The sequence below is a fragment of the Pelophylax lessonae genome (assembly GCF_965119305.1).
Source record: "Pelophylax lessonae genome assembly, chromosome: 7".
Lineage (NCBI taxonomy): Eukaryota > Metazoa > Chordata > Amphibia > Anura > Ranidae > Pelophylax > Pelophylax lessonae.
In genome coordinates this window covers 104,240,167-104,262,258 of record NC_138774.1, presented here as the reverse complement: position 1 = coordinate 104,262,258, position 22,092 = coordinate 104,240,167, and the positions used below count along the sequence as shown (strand labels likewise).

The 22,092-nt window shown below is 44.2% G+C and overlaps 1 protein-coding gene across 1 annotated transcript in view; it reads left to right on the top strand.

Moving 5' to 3' along the window:
• The window catches only part of LOC309560856 (uncharacterized protein), a 75,441-nt gene that overhangs the window by 33,321 nt on the left and 20,028 nt on the right, over positions 1 to 22,092 (top strand). The window contains exons 3-4 of the mRNA XM_082264541.1: positions 4,795 to 4,890; positions 21,179 to 21,301. Of these exons, the coding sequence (XP_082120667.1) occupies positions 4,795 to 4,890; positions 21,179 to 21,301 (219 nt within the window). The remainder of the gene's footprint in view (positions 1 to 4,794; positions 4,891 to 21,178; positions 21,302 to 22,092) is intronic.

Sequence of the window (22,092 nt, the reverse complement as noted above, 5' to 3'; positions counted from 1 at the left end):
GTCTTTCGAGGTGGTACCTTTTGCTCGGTTTCATGCGAGGACCCTCCAAAAGGAGATCCTTCTCAAATGGAACTGGAATCCTGATTCCCTGGACAATCTGGTCCAGCTGAGCGAGCGGACCAGGGAGTTCCTGATATGGTGGCTTTGGTCTCCGATGCTTTCTTCCGATCTATTGGACGATTGTCACCACGGATGCCAGTCTATCCGGGTGGGGAGGGGTTCTTGGCAGGTTTTCTGCTCAGGGTATCTGGTCCCTAGAAGAATCCAGGATGCCGATAAATGTATTGGAACTGAGAGCGATCAGGCTTTGCCTGGTTCACTGGACCGAGCATCTTCGGGGCTGTCAAGTACGGATTCATTCAGACAGTGCCACGACAGTGGCTTATGTCAATCACCAAGGAGGCACCAATAGTGTCCTTGCAGCCTTGGAAGTGGCCGGCATCCTCCATTGGGCGGAGCGCTTTGTTCCAGCGCTCTCCGCGATTTACATTCTAGGCGTGGAAAATTGGCAGGTGGATTTTCTCAGCCGACAGACCTTGGATCAAGGGGAGTGGTCTCTTCATCCGGAGGTGTTTCACCAGTTGTGCCTTCGTCAGGGCACCCTGGATTTGGATCTGTTGGCGTCCTGGCTCAACAGGAAAGTGCAGAGGTTTGTGGCCTGATCCCGAGATCCTCTGGCAGATGCCACAGACTCGCTGGTGGCCCCGTGGGGGCAGTATCAGCTGCTGTATGCCTTTCCTCCTCTCAAGTTGCTGCCGAGGGATTCCAGTCATTCTTGTGGCTCCGGACTGGCCTCATCGCGTCTGGTGCGCCGACTTAGTCAGGCTGGTCGCAGACGCTCCACGGCGGCTTCCTCTCAGGGAGGATCTGCTGTCTCAGGGGGCGATCTTCCATCCTGCTTTACGGTCGCTGGTTTTGACGGCTTTGCTGTTGGGAGCCAGGTGCTGAAGGACAGGGGATTGTCTGCTTCAGTTATTCCTACTCTGCTTAAACTGAGGAAAGCGACTTCTAGAAAGATCTGTCATTGTACTTGAAAGTCTTATATTGCGTGGTGTGAGTCCCTCGGGTTTCCTCCACGTTCTTACTCGGTGGCTCGGGTCTTGTTCTTCAACGGGGGGTTGAGCAGAAGCTGGCTTTGAGTACTATCAAGGGTTAGGTCTCAGCCTTGGTGATTTTCTTCCAGAGGCCACTGGCCACTCATTTCCTGGTGCGAAATGTCATCCAGGGGGTGCGGCACCTGGTTCCTTAGGTGCGCTCTCCCTTAACGCCCTGGGACCTTAATTTAGTGCTGTCGGTTCTACCGAAAACCTCCCTTTTTAAAATATTAGGGAGATTCCCCTGCTTGCCTTATCCCAGAAGGTGGCCTTTTTGGTGGCTATTACTTCTGCGCGCAGGGTGTCGGAACTGGCTGCCTTATCCTGTCGCTCCCCCTATCTGGTGGTTCATAGGGATAAAGTGGTTCTTCGTCCGGATCCGTCCTTCCTTTCTAAGGTGGTCTCCGGTTTTCACTTAAATTAGGATATTGTGTTGCCTTCCCTGTGTCCTAAGCCCAGCCATCCTAAGGAATTTGCACTGCACACCTTGGATGTGGTTCAGGTAATCTGGGTGTACCTGGCCACTACTGACTTTTTTTTCGTAGGGCAGATTCGCTCTTTGTGATCACGGATGGGCCTAGGAAAGGGTTGCCTGCGTCTGCTGCGACTATCTCCAGATGGATCAGGCAGACGGTGGTGCAGGCTTATTCGATTAAAGCCTAGTACACACACAACAAATTTCCGCCGACCGGTCCTCCGTCTTTTGTCCAGAGTGGTGTTTTGTTGGTTGGAATGTGCTCTAGACTGCAACCGAATTTTGTCGACCGACAGAATTCTACTTCAGAAGTGATGTCATGTGTTGGTTTGCTTTCTTTGTGTTCTTTCTTCTCTGAGCATGCCTAGTCTTGCTCATAAGATTTTTCCCTGTCGAAATCTGTACTGACTGCACGAAAATCAAAAATTTTATAGCCTGCACACCAGAATTTTTTCGGCCGAAAAGTCTGAGTCGGTTGTCGGAAGCATCATACTAACAAGCCGAAAATCGGCAGATAGGTCGTCGGACGAAAATTCCCGGCCGAATTTCGACTAGTCTGTACGGGGCTTAAGGTTCAGGTTCCCCCATTCCCTGTTAAGGCGCACTCTACTCGGGCACTTAGTGCTTCCTGGGCTTTCCGCCATCAGGCGTCTGTGCTTCAGGTTTGCAAGGCGGCTACCTGGTCGTCTGTTCATACCTTTACAAAGTTTTCTATAAGGTTGATGTGCTGGCATCTGTGGATGCTTCTTTTGGCCGCAAGGTTTTGCAGGCTGCTGTCCGAGGGGACCCTTGGTCTACCTCCCAGGGTTCTGTTTTGGGTTTCAGGTGGGTCTCCTCTTTTTGTTCCGATGTTTCCTGGTTGGCTATGTTTTTGGCCTTATGGAATGTTTTCTTCTGCTATCCCACCCCTCAATTATGGCACTGCTTTGGTACGTCCCTACGGATATCAAGATATGAGTCCTGCGTCTGTCAATGAGCGACAGAGAAAACTGGATTTTTGACTTGCCTTAAAATCCTTTTTTCTCTTAAGCTCATTGACAGACGCAGCACCCGCCCCTCTTTCTTGGAGTTGGGTTGGTGTGGTTTTCTGACTCTGCTTTGTTACATAATTGACATCCTATAGCAGGAAGAGAAGAGGGTATACCCCTTGGGGACTGCCCATAGGTGTAGCCAGAAGTCTTTTTCTGCCTAGTGTCCTACTCCTGTAGGAGGCAGCTACGGATATCAAGATAGGAGTCCTGCGTCTGTCAATGAGCTTAAGAAAAAAGGATTTTACGGTAAGTCAAAAATCCAGTTATAAATGTGTATTTTAAATTGTCATAAAAATATATATTTGAAATCTTTATCATTTGGCAAAAACATGGTGTGGACGGACTTTTGCCAGTCACAGGCTGTGTTGCTCCCCTCCAGCCTGTGTCTTAAAATAGAGGGAGGTGAAACCTCCATCAATCAAGATGTAATATCCCACCCCCATTGTGTTTAACTGGTTAGTGGCTTGTCATTTATCACTGTGCATACACCCACATGTGTGACTATAGTAACATGGGCTCCTCAGAAGTGATGGGGAGTAAGTGCTCAGCATAGAAACTCACTGAAAACCGAGCATGTGTACTAGCTGCCAACACTGCCCTGCAAAATCACCAACTGCAATGTGAACAGGAGGAAGAGACCGAGAATAGCAGGATTAACCAGGATTTTTTGCAGAATACAGAAAATGAGTCCCATAGTGACTTGGTGAGTATGAACAGCATGTAATACAGCATCTATCGATCGTTATTGTGTGGATTTAGTGAAACTTTAAGAAATATTTACAGAAATGACTAGTGCTTGGTAATGTCCATAAAGATTTCTCAGCACATGTAAATTCTCTGCAGTCAATCATATCATCAAACATAAAAACTCTGCTGGCTGTTGAAACTTTTTTTTTTTTTTTTTTTTTTTTTTTAAGAGGAATTTTAACCAATATTCTCTTTTTCTTTTGGTGTGGTGTGTCCTTGTTCAGATTCTTGTCGCTAGTGCATAAAGTGAGAAGATATCTCTGTCGTGGAGACAAATCGTAATAAAAGCACTTTTTTTTTTTTTTTTTAGCAGAGTGTAATGAGGTTTAAGCCACTTTTAGGTGTTATTGCTGCCCACACAGGAGAGATCACCCTTCACTTACTGTGCATTGGACATCCTGTGTGTGGGTAAGGAATTTAAAAGATATTTGATCAACGGGAGCTCAGAATTCTTTAAACTAAACACCTGATGGAGGTTCCAAACTTTCTCCTCTGAAGCCATGGAAAAATTAGTGTCTAGAGTTGGGTTTTAACTTGCACACTTGGTTGTAAACATTTCTCAGGCCTGGTTAAAATATCGCATTGGATTTAGCAGCCTTTGAAAGACCAGAGTTGCTTGTTTTATAGTTTTTTTGTTTATAGCTTAAAGTAGAACTTTGCTTTCTCATTCAGCATGGGTGATTGTTTTTAATCCTTATGCTGCAAGCAATAGTAAAAAGATAGGAAAGTTACTTTTTTTTTTTTTTTTAATTTTTTATTTTTTTACATTTTTTTTCAGTTACTCCCTGGTTTCCAGGCCTAGGTAAATTCTGTCCTACATCCCAGGAGTCTTCAGGAGGGGAGGAGGGGTTTTCTCAGCTAAGCACACCCTCCTGTGGCATGCATGAGCTAAGGGCAGGTGGATTCCAAGAAGTAAATGCTACACAAATCATCTGCCCTTACTTAAGATCGCTTCAGCCAGAAATGTTAAGGGATTGTTTTTCAAAATATTTTTTCAGCAAAATAAAGCATGAAGGCTCTTTGGTTGATTTACTAAAGGCGAATTGTCTGCAGTGTAGGTGTACTGCAAGATCTGAAGGAAAGCTCTGCTTATTTCTATCATCCAATCATGTGCAAGCAAAAAATGCGTTTTTTTTCCCTTGCATTCTTGCACTTCCCCTTCAGATCTAGAACTGTACTTGCAGTGCACAGACTATTTTACTTTTAGTAAATCAACCCCCATTGATGGATGAGTTTGCTTTGAATATTAAAAATGAATTAAGAAGCATTTGTTTTTTGGTGCTGAGATGCAGTGTAGGTATGCTTTAAGCTGTAATTGCAATTGAAAGCAAGTGGCGCTGCTGCTGTTTTAAAAAGTGATAATAGCACAAATAGCGTCATTAATAACCACATAAAAGAGGAACGTTAATTTGATATGTTATAATAATTTTGTTTTTTCTTGACTTAGTTATTGGACAACCTTCTTGAGCAGCAGAAGCGCCCCAAGTTGGAAGCAGACCAGGCAATCAGCCAGTCCACAACACAGGATGCCATAAAGCAAACGGTACGAGTGGCTTTCCTTTCACAGCTGGATTAAATACTGCAGAATTCAATAGCCAGACGGAAGAAGCCAGGAAAAATGTACCCACATTTAATTCCTGGCTTGCACTTACCTGGTATGTGTAAAATGGGACACCTGCAGTAATTGCTAAAGATGGCAAGACACAGAGGGTGGTCATCTGCAATATACTTACTTTTGCAACATTCTTGCCTTGTATGGAAAATTATCAATTTGCTAGCATGGCAAAGAATTTGAGTGGAAACATGTTTCTCCAGTTGCTCATATGGTGGTATGTAAAAGTTGTGGTATGTCTCAGTAAACTATTTGTATTGTCTTTTAAGATTAATTCCAGCAACAGACTGATATCTGGCCAGTGTGTGCAGCAGCCTGTATGACATAGGTTCAAAACTGGCTTTTGTTGAGCAGGCATACTGAAAACCAGCATTCGATCAACGCTGGCAATCAATGGAGGCAGTCCCGGTGCCAGAACACAACAGCACAGCCTGGGAGATCGCTGCACAAACATCACTTATTACAGTGACCCCCCCTGAGTCTTTCTGCTCAGTTGTTCGGCCCGCTGGATTGAACGAAAAAACAAACGTCTACAGTAGTGTGTGCCTAGCTTAAAGTGGTTGTAAACCCCCACATACAGTAATCAGCCTCTGATGATATAGAGATAAAACCAATCCTACAAAAGTTTCTTGTTTATATACAATCTTCTCTTCCCTACACCCCTTCAAAAGGGCAGCAATGTGTTAAAATTCTTCTCCATTTTGTTAATATCACTGAGGAGGGGGTGGATAGGCTGCAGTTAGTGTGTGAGAGCTTATTGGAGGAAAGGGACTCCCCTTAACACACAGCAGAACTGGTCTACAACCACTTTAAGTGTGTATTCACAATGACCTAAAACTGCAGGGAAACTTGTTTCATTTGTTCATTGACAGACACAGCTCCTTAGGATTCTCGACCATTGGGTTATACTTGAGTAGTTGTCCGCCCCCCCTCCCCCTGGAGGGTTTTGGGGTGGACGCAGACCCCTCCCTGGGGCAGTCGGACTCCTGGGTTCCCCTCTTTCCTGTTAGGCCCCCCCTGTATTCTGGTGGTCCCTGTGGGTCCAATAGCCATCAATTCCCCCCCCCCCCCATCTGGGGCACCACCGGCGACTAGGCTATCAGCTGGGGGGGGCTGTGCCTGTGTGGGCGCTCTGTGCTCGTTTTCCCCCCTCCTTCAGGTGGTATTCATTTTGTTTTAGCCTGATTCCCTGAGGAAGTCACGTGGTATCGTGAAGCAACACGTAGGAAACCCGGAAGTGACGTGACGAAGGTCCCACAGCGCTTTTACTGCATACAGTCGGCATCGATTTTATATGCAAGTCTGCTATAATCTTTTGAAATAAATATTTGACGTACTACACCATGATGGCCCCCTTGTTTTCATGAGCTGTAAGGAGCAGAGGGACATATTATCAGAGTGATTCCGGAAGGACCCACAGCTGGGACGGACATGAATCCCCCCCAGAGATAATAGGACTGCGTGGAGATAAGGAATTAAAGGAGCCGCATCCATTGCGGGTCTAATAATACAGGCGTATTATTGACCTCACTGAGGTGAGCGTTTGACGCCTAGATGTGATATCACTGGAAATCCCCCACGGATATTAAAGATGGAGGAAGATAACGAATATACACAATACTGGGAATAATTATCTAACAGATTGGACACTTTTTAACATAATTTATATTATTATAATTGTATTTTCATTTGTATTGTACATGCTGCATCAGGGTTACACACTTATCCGAGAGAGCGCAGGAACCACATTCCTAGAGTAAAACATTTTCGTCCCTTGGAGGCTGCCCTCTCAGGGAGGATCTGTTGTCCCAAGGGCCAAGCTTCCATCCTTTTATCTTGATGTGGTTCCTTTTGGACTATTTAATGTATTCTGCAACACATTGTTTATTGGTAAGAAATTTGACTAATTTATATATATGTATGTACAATTATAGACGGTCATCGTATATAGTTTGCATATTCTTAGAGCACTGTTTCAGTGAAATGAGGCTGTATAGTGTATGACTTTTCATGCATATATTCCTCCTTGTCTTTCCTATAGATCTTATGATAAAGTGTTATACAGCTGCAAGAAAAAGTATGTGAACCCTTTGGAATGATATGGATTTCTGCACAAATTGGTCATAAAATGGGATCTGATCATCATCTAAGTCACAACAATAGACAAATCGGTGTGCTTAAACTAATAACACACAAAGAATGAAATGTTGCCATGTTTTTTTTGAACACACAATGTAAACATTCACAGTGTACGTGGAAAAAGTATGTGAACCCCTAGACTAATGACATCTCCAAGAGCTAATTGGAGTGAGATGTCAGCCAACTGGAGTCCAATCAATGAGATGAGATTGGAGGTGTTGGTTACGGCTGCCCTATAAAAAACACACACCAGTTCTGGGTTTGCTTTTCCCAAGAAGCATTGCCTGATGTGAATGATGCCTCGCACAAAAGAGCTCTCAGAACACCTAGGATTAAGAATTGTTGACTTGTATAAAGCTGGAAAGGGTTATAAAAGTTGGAAAGGGTTATAAAAGTATCTCCAAAAGCCTTGCTGTTCATCAGTCCACGGTAAGACAAATTGTCTATAAATGGAGAAAGTTCAGCACTGCTGCTACTCTCTAGGAGTGGCCGTCCTGTAAAGATGACTGCAAGAGCACAATGCAGACTGCTCAATGAGGTGAAGAAGAATCCTAGAGTGTCAGCTAAAGACTTACAAAAATCACTGGCAAATGCTAACATCCCTGTTAGCGAATCTACAATATGTAAAACACTAAACTAGAATGGATTTTATGGGAGGATCCCACAGAGGAAGCCACTGCTGTCCAAACAAAACATTGCTGCACGTTTACAGTTTGCACAAGAGCACCTGGATGTTCCACAGCAGTACTGGCAAAATATTCTGTGGACAGATGAAACCAAAGTTGAGTTGTTTGGAAGAAACACACAACACTGTGTGGCAAAAAAGAGGCACAGCACACCAACATCAAAACCTCATCCCAACTGTGAAGTATGGTGGTGAGGGCATCATGGTTTGGGGCTGCTTTGCTGTGTCAGGGCCTGGGCGGATTGCTATCATTGAAGGAAAAAAACAATTCCCAAGTTTATCAAGACATTTTGCAGGAGAACTTAAGGCCATCTGTCTGCCAGCTGAAGCTCAACAGAAGATGGGTTTTGCAACAGGACAATGACCCAAAGCATAGAAGTAAATCAACAACAGAATGGCTTAAACAGAAGAAAATACGCCTTCTGAAGTGGCCCAGTCAGAGTCCTGACTTCAACCCGATTTGAGATGCTGTGGCATGACCTCAAGAAAGCGATTCACACCAGACATTCCAAGAATATTGCTGAACGGAAACAGTTCTGTAAAGAGGAATGGTCAAGAATTACTCCTGACCATTGTGCACGTCTGATCTGCAACTACAGGAAACGTTTGGTTGAAGTTATTGCTGCCAAAGGAGGTTCAACCAGTTATTAAATTGAAGGGTTCACATACTTTTTCCACCTGCACTGTGAATTTTTACATGGTGTGTTCAATAAAAACATGGCAACATTTAATTCTTTGTGTGTTATTAGTTTAAGCAGACTGATTGTCTATTGTTGTGACTTATATGATGATCAGATCCCATTTTATGACCAATTTGTGCAGAAATCCATATCATTCCAAAGGGTTCACATACTTTTTCTTGCAGCTGACTTTTTCTTGCAGCTGTATTTAACCACACTCTCCAGAAGAAGCGCTACAGCGCGAAACATGTTGAGAATTCTGTCGTTTCCTAGTGAATACACCGCCACCACTGGAACTACACCATCAAAAGCCTGTATTATCTCATGACTCTAGTCTAGGCCAAAGGGCTTCTAGTGGTTTCAACATATTGGTACCATGTGGTATGGTGGGGTTCATCTATGATCAATTGAGCATATTGTTTGTTGCATGTCACGTTTTTAAAACAATGTTCGTTTGTATATGTATTCTGTGAAAAGGAATTTTTAAGCTTTTTGAAGTAAAATTATGTATTTTTACGACTTGGTGTCATGTTATGCCAGTAAAGTCCACTTTTCGTGCAATAGCATTTTTTGGTTTCCTCAATCTTCCATCCTGCTTTACAGTCGCTGGTTTTGACAGCTTGGCTGTTGAAAGCCAGGTGCTAAAGGATAGAGGTTTGCCTTGGTCAGTGATTCTGACATTCTAGAGGTAGGAAGTTTACCTCTAGAAAGATCTACCATCGTCTGTGGTTTTTCGGTGGCTCGGGTCTTGACCTTTTGAGCAGAATTTGGCCTTGAGTACCATCAAGGACTAGGTGTTCGCCTTGGTGGTCTTCTTTCAATGACCCCTGGCCTTGCACACCCTGGTGCATATCTTTTATTTGAGGGGTTCGACATTTTGACTCCACCAATACGGTTTCCTCTACCGCCCTGGGATCTGAATTTGGTGCTTTCAGTTCTCCAGAAGCCTCCATTTGAAAATATTCAGGCGATTCCCCTGCTTACGCTGTCCCAGAAGGTGGCTATCACCTCTGCTTTTAGGGTGTCGGAATTGAGGGCGTTATCTTATCGTACCCCTTACTTGGTGGTCTCACATAATGTGGTTCTTCGCCCCCTGTCCTTCGTTCCTCCCTAAAAGTGGTCTCTGATTTCTATTTGAATGAAGACCTTGAGTTGCCTATCCTTTGTCCCAGGTCTAAATATACTAAGGAAATTGTGTTGCGTGCCCTGGATGTGACTCGGGTGATTCGGGTGTACCTGGCAGCTACGGTGTCTTTTTGGAAGTCAGACTCACTATTTGTGCTCGCAGATGGGCCAAGAAAAGGACTGGCCACTTTTTCTGCAACCATTTTAAGCAAGATAGATCAGACAGATGGGGACTTAGGCCTATTCGATCAAGGGTCAGGTTCCTCCTTTCTCTGTCAAGTAGTGTTGAGCGAACACGGACTGTATTATTCGTGTTCGTACCGAATAATTGGATTTTTTGTACCCGAACACGGACACGGACACTTTACTGTATGTTCGGGTAAAAATCCGTGTTCGGTCGTTTTATTTCCGGGTTTTGCATGCTTTGGCGCTCTTTTCATGGCGGGCTTTCAACAGCCAATCAACAATCGTTTAACTGGTGTGCCTTAAGCCATCCCAGCCATGCCTGCAAATGTCTCAGTAGCTGTGATTGGCCGTCTGAAGCATGTGACCAAGTCTTTATAAGTTCGAGGCAGCCGCAGCGGCGTCATTATGCTGCTTAGATTCAGGGACAGAGCACACATCAACGTGCTGGCTGCTGATTAGGGAAAGATAGGCAGGAAAAAACCATTTGTGTCCGGATAGAATTGAGGGACAGGTCGGAGTGTTTAGGCAGGGCGAGTTGTAGGCATTTTAGGGATAGAGTCTGCTGAATTATAGGGTCAGTGTCTTCTACAAACTACAATCGATATTGCTGTGTGGGGGGTGGGGTCTGCACTCAATCCTGATCTACGATCTCTTCTCAATCCTGTTAGGGACAGAGTCTGCTGAATTTTAGGGAAACTGTGTTCTACAAACTACAATCGATATTGCTGTGTGGTGTGGGATTGGAGATAGGCAGGTGTCAGTGATCCACATCCATTTTTCTGTGTGTGAGCTGCAGTGAACACAATCTTTTTGGGCTGCAGTGAACACAATCTTTTTGGGCTGCAGTGAACACAATCTTTTTGGGCTGCAGTGAACACAATCTTTTTGGGCTGCAGTGAACACAATCTTTTTGGGCTGCAGTGAACACAATCTTTTTGGGGTGCAGTGAACAAAATCTTTTTGGGGTGCAGTGAACACAATCCTTTTTGGTGTGCAGTGAACACAATCTTTGTGGGGTGCAGTGAACAAAATCCTTTGTGGGGTGCAGTGAACACAATCTTTTTGGGGTGCAGTGAACAAAATCCTTTTTGGGGTGCAGTGAACAACATCCTTTTTGGGGTGCAGTGAACACAATCTTTTTGGGGTGCAGTGAACAAAATCCTTTTTGGGGTGCAGTGAACACAATCTTTTTGGGGTGCAGTGAACACAATCTTTTTGGGGTGGAGTGAACAACATCCTTTTTGGGGTGGAGTGAACAAAATCCTTTTTGGGGTGCAGTGAACAAAATCATTTTTGGGGTGCAGTGAACACAATCTTTTTGGGGTGCAGTGAACACAATCTTTGTGGGGTGCAGTGAACACAATCTTTGTGGGGTGCAGTGAACACAATCTTTGTGGGGTGCAGTGAACACAATCATTGTGGGGTGCAGTGAACTCAATCTTTGTGGGGTACAGTGAACACAATCTCATACTTCTGAAGGTTTGAGGGTGCTGCCTGTTCCATACTCCCCCCTACTCCTCATCTAGCCTTTTAGGGGTACAAACAATAGTAATTGGGGCCTAGTGTGGTTGTGTACGTGTGATATACATACACTTTTTTGGGATCATATTTTCTATTCCGCTATTTAATCAAAAACCTTTGGGGATCAGTTAAATTGGGGGATAGTCTGTGTTGGTACGTGTGAGAGAGATCCACCTTTCCAAGTTGTTGGGGTTCATCTCATACTTCTGAAGGTTTGAGGGTGCTGCCTGTTCCATACTCCCCCTACTCCTAGCCTTTTAGGGGTACAAACAATAGTAATTGGGGCCTAGTGTGGTTGTGTACGTGTGATATACATACACTTTTTTGGGATCATATTTTCTATTCCGCTATTTAATCAAAAACCTTTGGGGATCAGTTAAATTGGGGGATAGTCTGTGTTGGTACGTGTGAGAGAGATCCACCTTTCCAAGTTGTTGGGGTTCATCTCATACTTCTGAAGGTTTGAGGGTGCTGCCTGTTCCATACTCCCCCTACTCCTAGCCTTTTAGGGGTACAAACAATAGTAATTGGGGCCTAGTGTGGTTGTGTACGTGTGATATACATACACTTTTTTGGGATCATATTTTCTATTCCGCTATTTAATCAAAAACCTTTGGGGATCAGTTAAATTGGGGGATAGTCTGTGTTGGTACGTGTGAGAGAGATCCACCTTTCCAAGTTGTTGGGGTTCATCTCATACTTCTGAAGGTTTGAGGGTGCTGCCTGTTCCATACTCCCCCCTACTCCTAGCCTTTTAGGGGTACAAACAATAGTAATTGGGGCCTAGTGTGGTTGTGTACGTGTGATATACATACACTTTTTTGGGATCATATTTTCTATTCCGCTATTTAATCAAAAACCTTTGGGGATCAGTTAAATTGGGGGATAGTCTGTGTTGGTACGTGTGAGAGAGATCCACCTTTCCAAGTTGTTGGGGTTCATCTCATACTTCTGAAGGTTTGAGGGTGCTGCCTGTTCCATACTCCCCCTACTCCTAGCCTTTTAGGGGTACAAACAATAGTAATTGGGGCCTAGTGTGGTTGTGTACGTGTGATATACATACACTTTTTTGGGATCATATTTTCTATTCCGCTATTTAATCAAAAACCTTTGGGGATCAGTTAAATTGGGGGATAGTCTGTGTTGGTACGTGTGAGAGAGATCCACCTTTCCAAGTTGTTGGGGTTCATCTCATACTTCTGAAGGTTTGAGGGTGCTGCCTGTTCCATACTCCCCCTACTCCTAGCCTTTTAGGGGTACAAACAATAGTAATTGGGGCCTAGTGTGGTTGTGTACGTGTGATATACATACACTTTTTTGGGATCATATTTTCTATTCCGCTATTTAATCAAAAACCTTTGGGGATCAGTTAAATTGGGGGATAGTCTGTGTTGGTACGTGTGAGAGAGATCCACCTTTCCAAGTTGTTGGGGTTCATCTCATACTTCTGAAGGTTTGAGGGTGCTGCCTGTTCCATACTCCCCCCTACTCCTAGCCTTTTAGGGGTACAAACAATAGTAATTGGGGCCTAGTGTGGTTGTGTACGTGTGATATACATACACTTTTTTGGGATCATATTTTCTATTCCGCTATTTAATCAAAAACCTTTGGGGATCAGTTAAATTGGGGGATAGTCTGTGTTGGTACGTGTGAGAGAGATCCACCTTTCCAAGTTGTTGGGGTTCATCTCATACTTCTGAAGGTTTGAGGGTGCTGCCTGTTCCATACTCCCCCTACTCCTAGCCTTTTAGGGGTACAAACAATAGTAATTGGGGCCTAGTGTGGTTGTGTACGTGTGATATACATACACTTTTTTGGGATCATATTTTCTATTCCGCTATTTAATCAAAAACCTTTGGGGATCAGTTAAATTGGGGGATAGTCTGTGTTGGTACGTGTGAGAGAGATCCACCTTTCCAAGTTGTTGGGGTTCATCTCATACTTCTGAAGGTTTGAGGGTGCTGCCTGTTCCATACTCCCCCTACTCCTAGCCTTTTAGGGGTACAAACAATAGTAATTGGGGCCTAGTGTGGTTGTGTACGTGTGATATACATACACTTTTTTGGGATCATATTTTCTATTCCGCTATTTAATCAAAAACCTTTGGGGATCAGTTAAATTGGGGGATAGTCTGTGTTGGTACGTGTGAGAGAGATCCACCTTTCCAAGTTGTTGGGGTTCATCTCATACTTCTGAAGGTTTGAGGGTGCTGCCTGTTCCATACTCCCCCTACTCCTAGCCTTTTAGGGGTACAAACAATAGTAATTGGGGCCTAGTGTGGTTGTGTACGTGTGATATACATACACTTTTTTGGGATCATATTTTCTATTCCGCTATTTAATCAAAAACCTTTGGGGATCAGTTAAATTGGGGGATAGTCTGTGTTGGTACGTGTGAGAGAGATCCACCTTTCCAAGTTGTTGGGGTTCATCTCATACTTCTGAAGGTTTGAGGGTGCTGCCTGTTCCATACCCCCCCTACTCCTCATCTAGCCTTTTAGGGGTACAAACAATAGTAATTGGGGCCCAGTGTGGTTGTGTACGTGTGATATACATACACTTTTTTTGGATCATATTTTCTATTCCGCTATTTAATTTAACTGGGCCTCCATGCGAGACCTGTGTGCCTTGTTGCGCTGTTTTGAGTACTCCACCAACATGGCCAGTGGCAATGACGCCGTTCTCAGCTTAACTATCCCACTTCTATGCCTCCTTGAAAAAACAATTCGGGCGATGATGGAAGAGGATGTGGCACAGGATGAGGAGGAGGAGGAGGATGAAGAGGTAACATTTCCAAGGCTTTCAGGGCAGTCATTCGCAAGGGGCTCCGAGGGTGGGTTCCTGCACACGCAAACGCCAGGGACGCAATTGTCCAGCAGGGGCACAGTTCTGGAGGATGAGGAGGATGAGGAGGAGGAGGAGCTGGAGGAGGAGATGGAACCATGTTCACAGCAGGGTGGCACCCAGGCCAGCTCATGGCCATCACTGGTGCGTGGCTGGGGGGATACAGAGGACACGGACGATACACCTCCCACAGAGGACAGCCTTTCGTTGCCTCTGGGCAGCCTGGCACACATGAGCGATTACATGCTGCAGTGTCTCCACAACGACCGCCGAGTTGCCCACATTCTAACTTGTGCTGATTACTGGGTGGCCACGCTGCTGGATCCCCGTTACAAGGACAACGTACCGTCCTTAATTCACTCACTGGAGCGCGATCGCAAGATGCGCGAGTACAAGCGCACGCTGGTAGACGCCATGCTGCTGGCATTCCCATCTGACAGCGGGGCCACAGTGGAAGCACAAGGCAGAGGAGGAGGAGGAGGAGGTCGCCAACGCAACCAGGGCACCGCCAGCACCTCAGAAGGCAGGGTTAGCATGGCCGAAATGTGGAAAAGCTTTGTCAGCACGCCACAACAAACAGCAGCACCAGCAGCTCAGATGGAACGTCTTAGCAGGAGGCAGCATTTTACCAACATGGTGGAGCAGTATGTGTGCACACGCCTACATGTAGTGAATGACGGGTCTGCCCCCTTCAACTTCTGGGTCTCCAAATTGGGCACATGGCTTGAGCTTGCCCTTTACGCCTTGGAGGTGCTGGCGTGCCCTGCAGCCAGTGTATTATCTGAACGGGTATTTAGCACGGCTGGGGGCGTTATAACAGACAAGCGCAGCCGCCTGTCCAGAGACAATGTGGACAAGCTCACGTTCATTAAAATGAACCAGGCATGGATCCCACGGGACTTTTCCGTACCTTATGCAGAATAGCAATGGATACCGACCTTACCCACCCATTGTTCCATTTTTGCTCTTTCTCACTCTTTTGGGGTGTACCCTCATTTAAAATTTTTGAAAAGAAGCAGTGTTGGCTACCTCGTCCTCCTCCTCAGGGCCAGATTAATGTAGGGGCTATTGGAGCTGCAGCTCCAGGCCCCTACCTTTTATATAGGCCCCGGGTTGGCCATATTCACTGTTACCGCTCTTCTGTCACTTGTAAACACAGAAGTCTGGCTTCTATGCTCGCTTCCCCAGGCAGCACCCTCAGAACCTCCCCACACAGCGTGAAGGCCGGACAAGGAGGGACAGTTGGCGATGCATGGATGTGTTTATGGGCTTCAGAGACAGCATCCCATGTTGAATTAGGCATGCATGGCTGCACCCTTCCTCCTCTGGGTGCATGGCAAGGCACGGCCCTTAAGGCCCTTCAAAATCCTCAGCACCAAGCCCATGATGCTGTTAATCCGGCCCTGGTCCTCCTCCACCGCCGCTTCCACCTACACCGCCCATAGGTGTGCGCAGCCTATTGCATTAAGGTGTGCACCCCAAAGTTGAAATACACATGCATGTGTTTGCCAGCAGGGAGAGTAATGTATCGGGGCCATGTACCTGTAGGCAAGGAGAAATAGAGCAGAGCAGGTCCCAGGGAGATCTTTCCCATCTCCTCACTGGCAATGCTATGTGCCCTAGGTGATTAGGGTGTGCCCAGGCACACCCAGCACACCCTGTGCGCACGCCTATGTCACCGCTAGGCTTGTGACGGTATCAGATTTTCATGCTGCGATTAATTGATTAAGGTTTTGCCACGGTATACGGTATTATCACGGTATTCTATTATTAAATTTAAATTATTAAATTTCCACCTCACTTCAATTTCATTGCTGAATTTAGGGGCTTTGGTTCACTTATGCACATTATTATATAGTCAGTCAGTACAGACTCTGTGAACCAGGCCTAAAATAGGTCATCAAGCAGTGTCTGGCCTAACTGGTGATAACTGGTTCTGGCGCTCGGCTCCGATCCGATGGCCTGGTCATTAAGAGGGCAAATCCTTGTGGTCAAGAAGTGGTTAAACCTGAAGGAGGTGTTGTTTATAAATTACTTTACTATTGCTTTAGGCCTGGTTCACATGTATGCGGGTTGGTGGTTCACATTTGCACAGGCATAGCAGCCCATTGATTTGAATGGGCTGCTATGCCCTCATTTTCCGCAGAAAAAAGGTGCATGCAGCATTTTTTTAAAATTCAGTGGCCTTGAAATCCATCCTGCTTTTGCACCATGCGACTAACCTGCAGTTCCTGCTCTGGCAAGCTTTCTGCATTTTTTGTATACGTGGGCACGGCATTTAAAAATAAACAGTTTGCGTGTGCAGCAACGGCAGGTAAGTCGCATGGTGCAAAAGAAGGATGGATTTCATGGCCACTGCATTTTTTTAAATTCTGCATGCACCTTTTTTCAGCTGAAAACGCAGGCATAGCAGCTCAAGCCCATTCACATCAATGGGCTGCTATGCCTGTGCAAATGTGGGCCCCCAACCCGCATACATGTGAACCAGGCCTAAAGCAATAGTAAAGTCATTAATTGGTTAAACCTGCAGGAGGACCGGTGTTTTTATCTATTAATGACTTTACTATTGCTTTAGGCCTGGTTCACATGTATGCGGGTTGGGGGCCCACATTTGCACAGGCATAGCAGCCCATTGATGTGAATGGGCTTGAGCTGCTATGCCTGCGTTTTCAGCTGAAAAAAGGTGCATGCAGAATTTAAAAAAATGCAGTGGCCATGAAATCCATCCTTCTTTTGCACCATGCGACTTACCTGCCGTTGCTGCACACGCAAACTGTTTATTTTTAAATGCCGTGCCCACGTATACAAAAAATGCAGAAAGCTTGCCAGAGCAGGAACTGCAGGTTAGTCGCATGGTGCAAAAGCAGGATGGATTTCAAGGCCACTGAATTTAAAAAAAATGCTGCATGCACCTTTTTTCTGCGGAAAATGAGGGCATAGCAGCCCGTTCAAATCAATGGGCTGCTATGCCTGTGCAAATGTGGGCCGCCAACCCGCATACATGTGAACCGCCAACCCGCATACATGTGAACCACCAACCCGCATACATGTGAACCAGGCCTAAAGCAATAGTAAAGTCATTAATAGATAAAAACACCGGTCCTCCTGCAGGTTTAACCACTTCTGGATCGCAAGGATTTGCCCCTTTAAAGACCAGGCCATCGGATCAGAGCGCCAGGACCAGTCATCACCAGGTAGGCCAGACACTGCTTGATGGCTATATAATAATGTAATGTGGGCTGCTAGGCGTGTGTGTGTGTATATATATATTTATTAGAGCTGCACGATTCTGGCCAAAATGAGAATCACGATTTTTTAGCTTGGAATAAAGATCACGATTCTCTCACGATTCTCTGTGTAACAAAAAAAAAAAAAAATTGGGATAACTTTACTGTTACGTTTTTTTTTTTTTTTTTTATTCATTAAAGTCTAATCATTGCGTTTGAAAGACTGCTGCGCAAATACAGTGTGACATAAAATATTACAACAATCGCCATTTTATTCTGTAGGGTCTCTGCTAAAAAAATATATAAAATGTTTGGGGGTTCTAAGTACTTTTCTAGCAAAAAAAAAACTGATTTTAACTTGCAAGCAGCAAGTGTCAGAAAAAGATCCAGTCTTTAAGAGGTTAAACTTCCTTTCTCCCTGGCAGAGGGAAGGAAAAGATACAAATGTAATCATTTTTGTTTATAGTTAGGAGACTTAATGCTGAAAGGTGTTAGCTGAGTGAGTGAATGAGTCATCCAGCTCACTGAAATGTATCAATTCACAAGTCAGGCAGACTTGACAGAGAAACTCGGTATTTTAAAAATGCCACAATAACAATACCGTGGCTATGCAATACCGCGATATATCGAATTACCGAAAACCGGCATATGTCTAGTCACCGCCACATCCACCACCACCTCAACCTCCCTCCTACTCCATATGGGCCTCGTCCTTCAGAGATGAAGAAGAACATTGTTTTATTTTTCTGTTTTTTTTTGTTGTTTTAAGTTATTTCCCTATCCACATTTGTTTGCAGAGCACTTGCCATGCTCTTAATTACGTTTTGCTGCCATTTGCAGCACTCTAGCCCTTTCCTTTGGTGTTTTAGAGCCATTTTAGTGCCTTAAAGTTCGGGTCCCCATTGACTTCAATGGGGTTCGGTGTCCGGGAAAAGTTCGGTAAAAGTCCGGGACACGGACCCGGACTTTTTTTTAAAGTTCGGCCGAACCCGTCGAACACGGACATCTAGGTGTTCGCTCAACCCTACTGTCAAGACGCACTCTACTTGGGCGCTTAATGCTTCTTGGGCTTTCCATCATCAGGCGTCAGTGATGCAGGTTTGTAAGGCAGCCACTTGGTCATCGATGCACACTTTCAATCAATTCTATAAAGTGGATGAGTTGGCATCTGCGGATGTTTCCTTTTGGCCGCAAGGTTTTGCAGGCTGCTGTTTAGAGGGTTTGTTCCCTCTTTGGGGGTGTCTTGTTTAGGTGGGCTCCAGTTGTTTTTGTTGAGCTCCTGTTACCTGTTTGGCTAATGTTTAGCCTTGGGAATTCTTTGCTGTTCCCACACCACACATGTTTGACACTGCTTTGGTGCGTCCCAATGGTCAAGAATCCTAAGGAGCTCTACCGGTCAATGAACAAAAAAATAAAATGGGATTTTTGACTTACCGTAAAATCCATTTCTCTGCGTTCATTGATGGACACAGCATCCACCCCTCTATGGAGTTGTAATACTTCTGACACCGCTTGTAACAAAACGGAGTATGAACTGCCCATAGGCATAGTCAAGTTCTTTTTCTGCCTAGTGTCTTACTCCTGTAGGGGACAGTTTAACCCAATGGTCAAGAATCCTAAGAAGCGGTGGCCGTCAATGAAAGCAAGGAAATAATTTTTATGGCAAGTCAAAAATCCCATTTTTCATAATCTTAGAAACTCTTTACTTTAAAAAGAAAAGCAACTCTTCCATAGTGTGGTGTGTTACAGTACAGTGCATTGCTGCATCCTTTTGTGTAGTTCTTAAAAAATATCTGATAGATTACATTTTAGTCAATTGTAATGCATTGGTAATGCGTTCAAATACAATACAGTTTTTAATTGGTGCGTTTTGAGTCACATATCCATAATTTCACATTTGTGGGGTGGGGGGATGGAAGAAGAGAGCAAAAACACACCTCACAAAAAATTGCTGGTGTGAACAGGACCCTAGGCAGCCTGGCAGAAGATCAGAGTGCTGTAGGAGAGAAAGGAATAGAAGACTTGACTGTTTAAATACTGTTTAAGTACAAGTTCTGTTTTAAATACATACAGTGGGGATCGAAAGTTTAGGCACCCCAGGTAAAAAATTGTATTAATGTGCATAAAGAAGCCAAGGAACGATGGAAAAATCTCCAAAAGGCATCAATTACAGATTAGACATTCTTATAATAGGTCAATAAAAGTTAGATTTTATTTCCATCATTGACACTTTCAAAATTACAGAAAACAAAAAAAAATGGCGTCTGCAAAAGTTTGGGCACCCTTCAGAATTTATAGCATGCACTGCCCCCTTTGCAAGGCTGAGACCTGCCAGTGTCATGGATTGTTCTCAATCATCGTCTGGGAAGACCAGGTGATGTCAATCTCAAAGGTTTTAAATGCCCAGACTCATCTGACCTTGCCCCAACAATCAGCACCATGGGATCTTCTAAGTAGTTGTCTAGAAAACTGAAACTGAAAATGGTTGACGCTCACAAAGCTGGAGAAGGCTATAAGAAGATAGCAAAGAGTTTTCAGATGTCAATATCCTCTGTTCGGAATGTAATTAAGAAATGGCAGTTATCAGGAACAGTGGAAGTTAAAGCAAGATCTGGAAGACCAAGAAAAATATCAGACAGAACCGCTCGCAGGATTGTAAGAGAAACAATTCAAAACCCACGTTTGACTGCACGATCCCTCTAGAAAGATCTGGCAGACACTGGAGTTGTGGTACACTATTCCACTATAAAGAGATACTTGTACAAATATGGTTTTCACGGAAGAGTCATCAGAAGAAAACCTCTTCTACGTCCTCACCACAAAAATCAGCATTTGAACTTTGCAAATGAAATGACAAGCCTGATGCATTTTGGAAACAAGTTCTGTGGACCGATGAGGTTAAAATTTAACTTTTTGGCCGAAATGAGCAAAGGTACGTTTGGAGAAGAAGGGGCACAGAATTTAATGAAAAGAACCTCATCCCAACTGTTAAGCATGGGGTGAATTAATCATGCTTTGGGGTTGTATTGCAGCCAGTGGCACAGGGAACATCTCACGAGTAGAAGGAAAAATGGATTCAATAAAATTTTCAGCAAAATTTGGATGGTAACTTGATGCCATCTGTGAAAAAGCTGAAGTTAAAGAGAGGATGGCTTCTACAAATGGATAATGATCCTAAACACACCTTGAAATCCACGGGGATTACATCAAGAGGTGTAAACTGAAGGTTTTGCCATGGCCTTCACAATCTCCTGACCTCAACATAATTGAAAATCTATGGATAGACCTTAAAAGAGCAGTGCATGACACAGCCCAGAAATCTCAAAACTGGAAGACTTTTGTAAGGAGGAATGGGCAAAGATACCTCAAACAAGAATTTGAAAGACTCTTGGCTGGCTACAAAAAGCGTTTACAAGCTGTGATACTTGCCAAAGGGGGCAGTACAAGATATTAACTCTGCAGGGTGCCCAAACTTTTGCAGACACCATTTTTTCTGTTATTTTGAAAGTGTAAATGATGGAAATAAAATCTAACTTTTGTTGACCTATTATAAGAATGCCTAATCTGTAATTTGATGCCTTTTTGGAGTTTTTTTCCATCTTTCCTTGGCTTCTTTATGCACATTTAATACAAATTTTTATCTGGGGTGCCCAAACTTTCGATCCCCACTGTATGCATCTCTGGCCAGGCCTTTTCAGGTGCAGTAGTAAAATGAAAGCTTGAAAACTAATGCTTAGAATGTGTGATTCATGAATTAGGCTAGGCTTTATGACCTGTAAATAGACAATAATATTCTTTACAATAAACCCTTAGGATACTGATGGTGTAAACAATTGTTCAAGGAAACCTCAGTTGTGGAGAAGAAAACTACTCCCTCACAAGTCCCAATTTCTGAAGAAAAGCTACAGCCAGGTCCCCCGAGCACTACAAAGGAAGGTATGAAAAGAGCTTTGTGATTCTCTTCTATTATACAGTATCCAGCAGCTTGTGTTTTTTGGCAGCTGTCCATTTTTCCTTTTGACATTTCCTTGATCAACGTGGAATAGATAAATAGACGCCTGTACTGTGTGTACAGAAACAAAAGCCATGTGAAATAAATCCTCCAGAAGTTTATATGCCCTGGATCTGCAATCCCCCCCCCCCCCCCAATTTCTTTTTTTAATAATTTTAATAGAAAACAATACAAAAAGTTCCAACAGAACAGCAGAACATTGCATAACACAGTAACATGGATTTAGTCAATGCAAACATAGTATTGGAACATATACAGACAAACATATAGAACTATGGGGGGAAAACGAGAAGAAAAAAGGGGGGGGGAATTGGAAGATGGAGCCAAGTAGGGCTCCTGGTTGACTGGAAGTTTGGAATGAGCAAGTCTAGCTCCAATAATGATTTAACCACTATTTTATACAGGTTCATTTAATTGGGAATCTGTTTGTCTATAGTTGCCACTGGGAGTCAAAACTTTTTCTACGTCCTTGCTTCTTGCTTAGTTGCTATCATACATTCATATTTAGAGTGTATAAGGACAAACTCAACGACTTCCCCAAGTTTTGGGGCATTGAGCTCCTTCCACTTCCGTGCCAGAATGAGTCTGGCTGCCAAGAGGATATGGGTGACAATGGTTTGTCCAGAGAGGGGGAACTTGTCGATACCGAAGCTCAATATTGCAAGCCCCGGGTAAGGTGGGTGAGGATGCCCATGATCTCCGATATAAGGCAGAA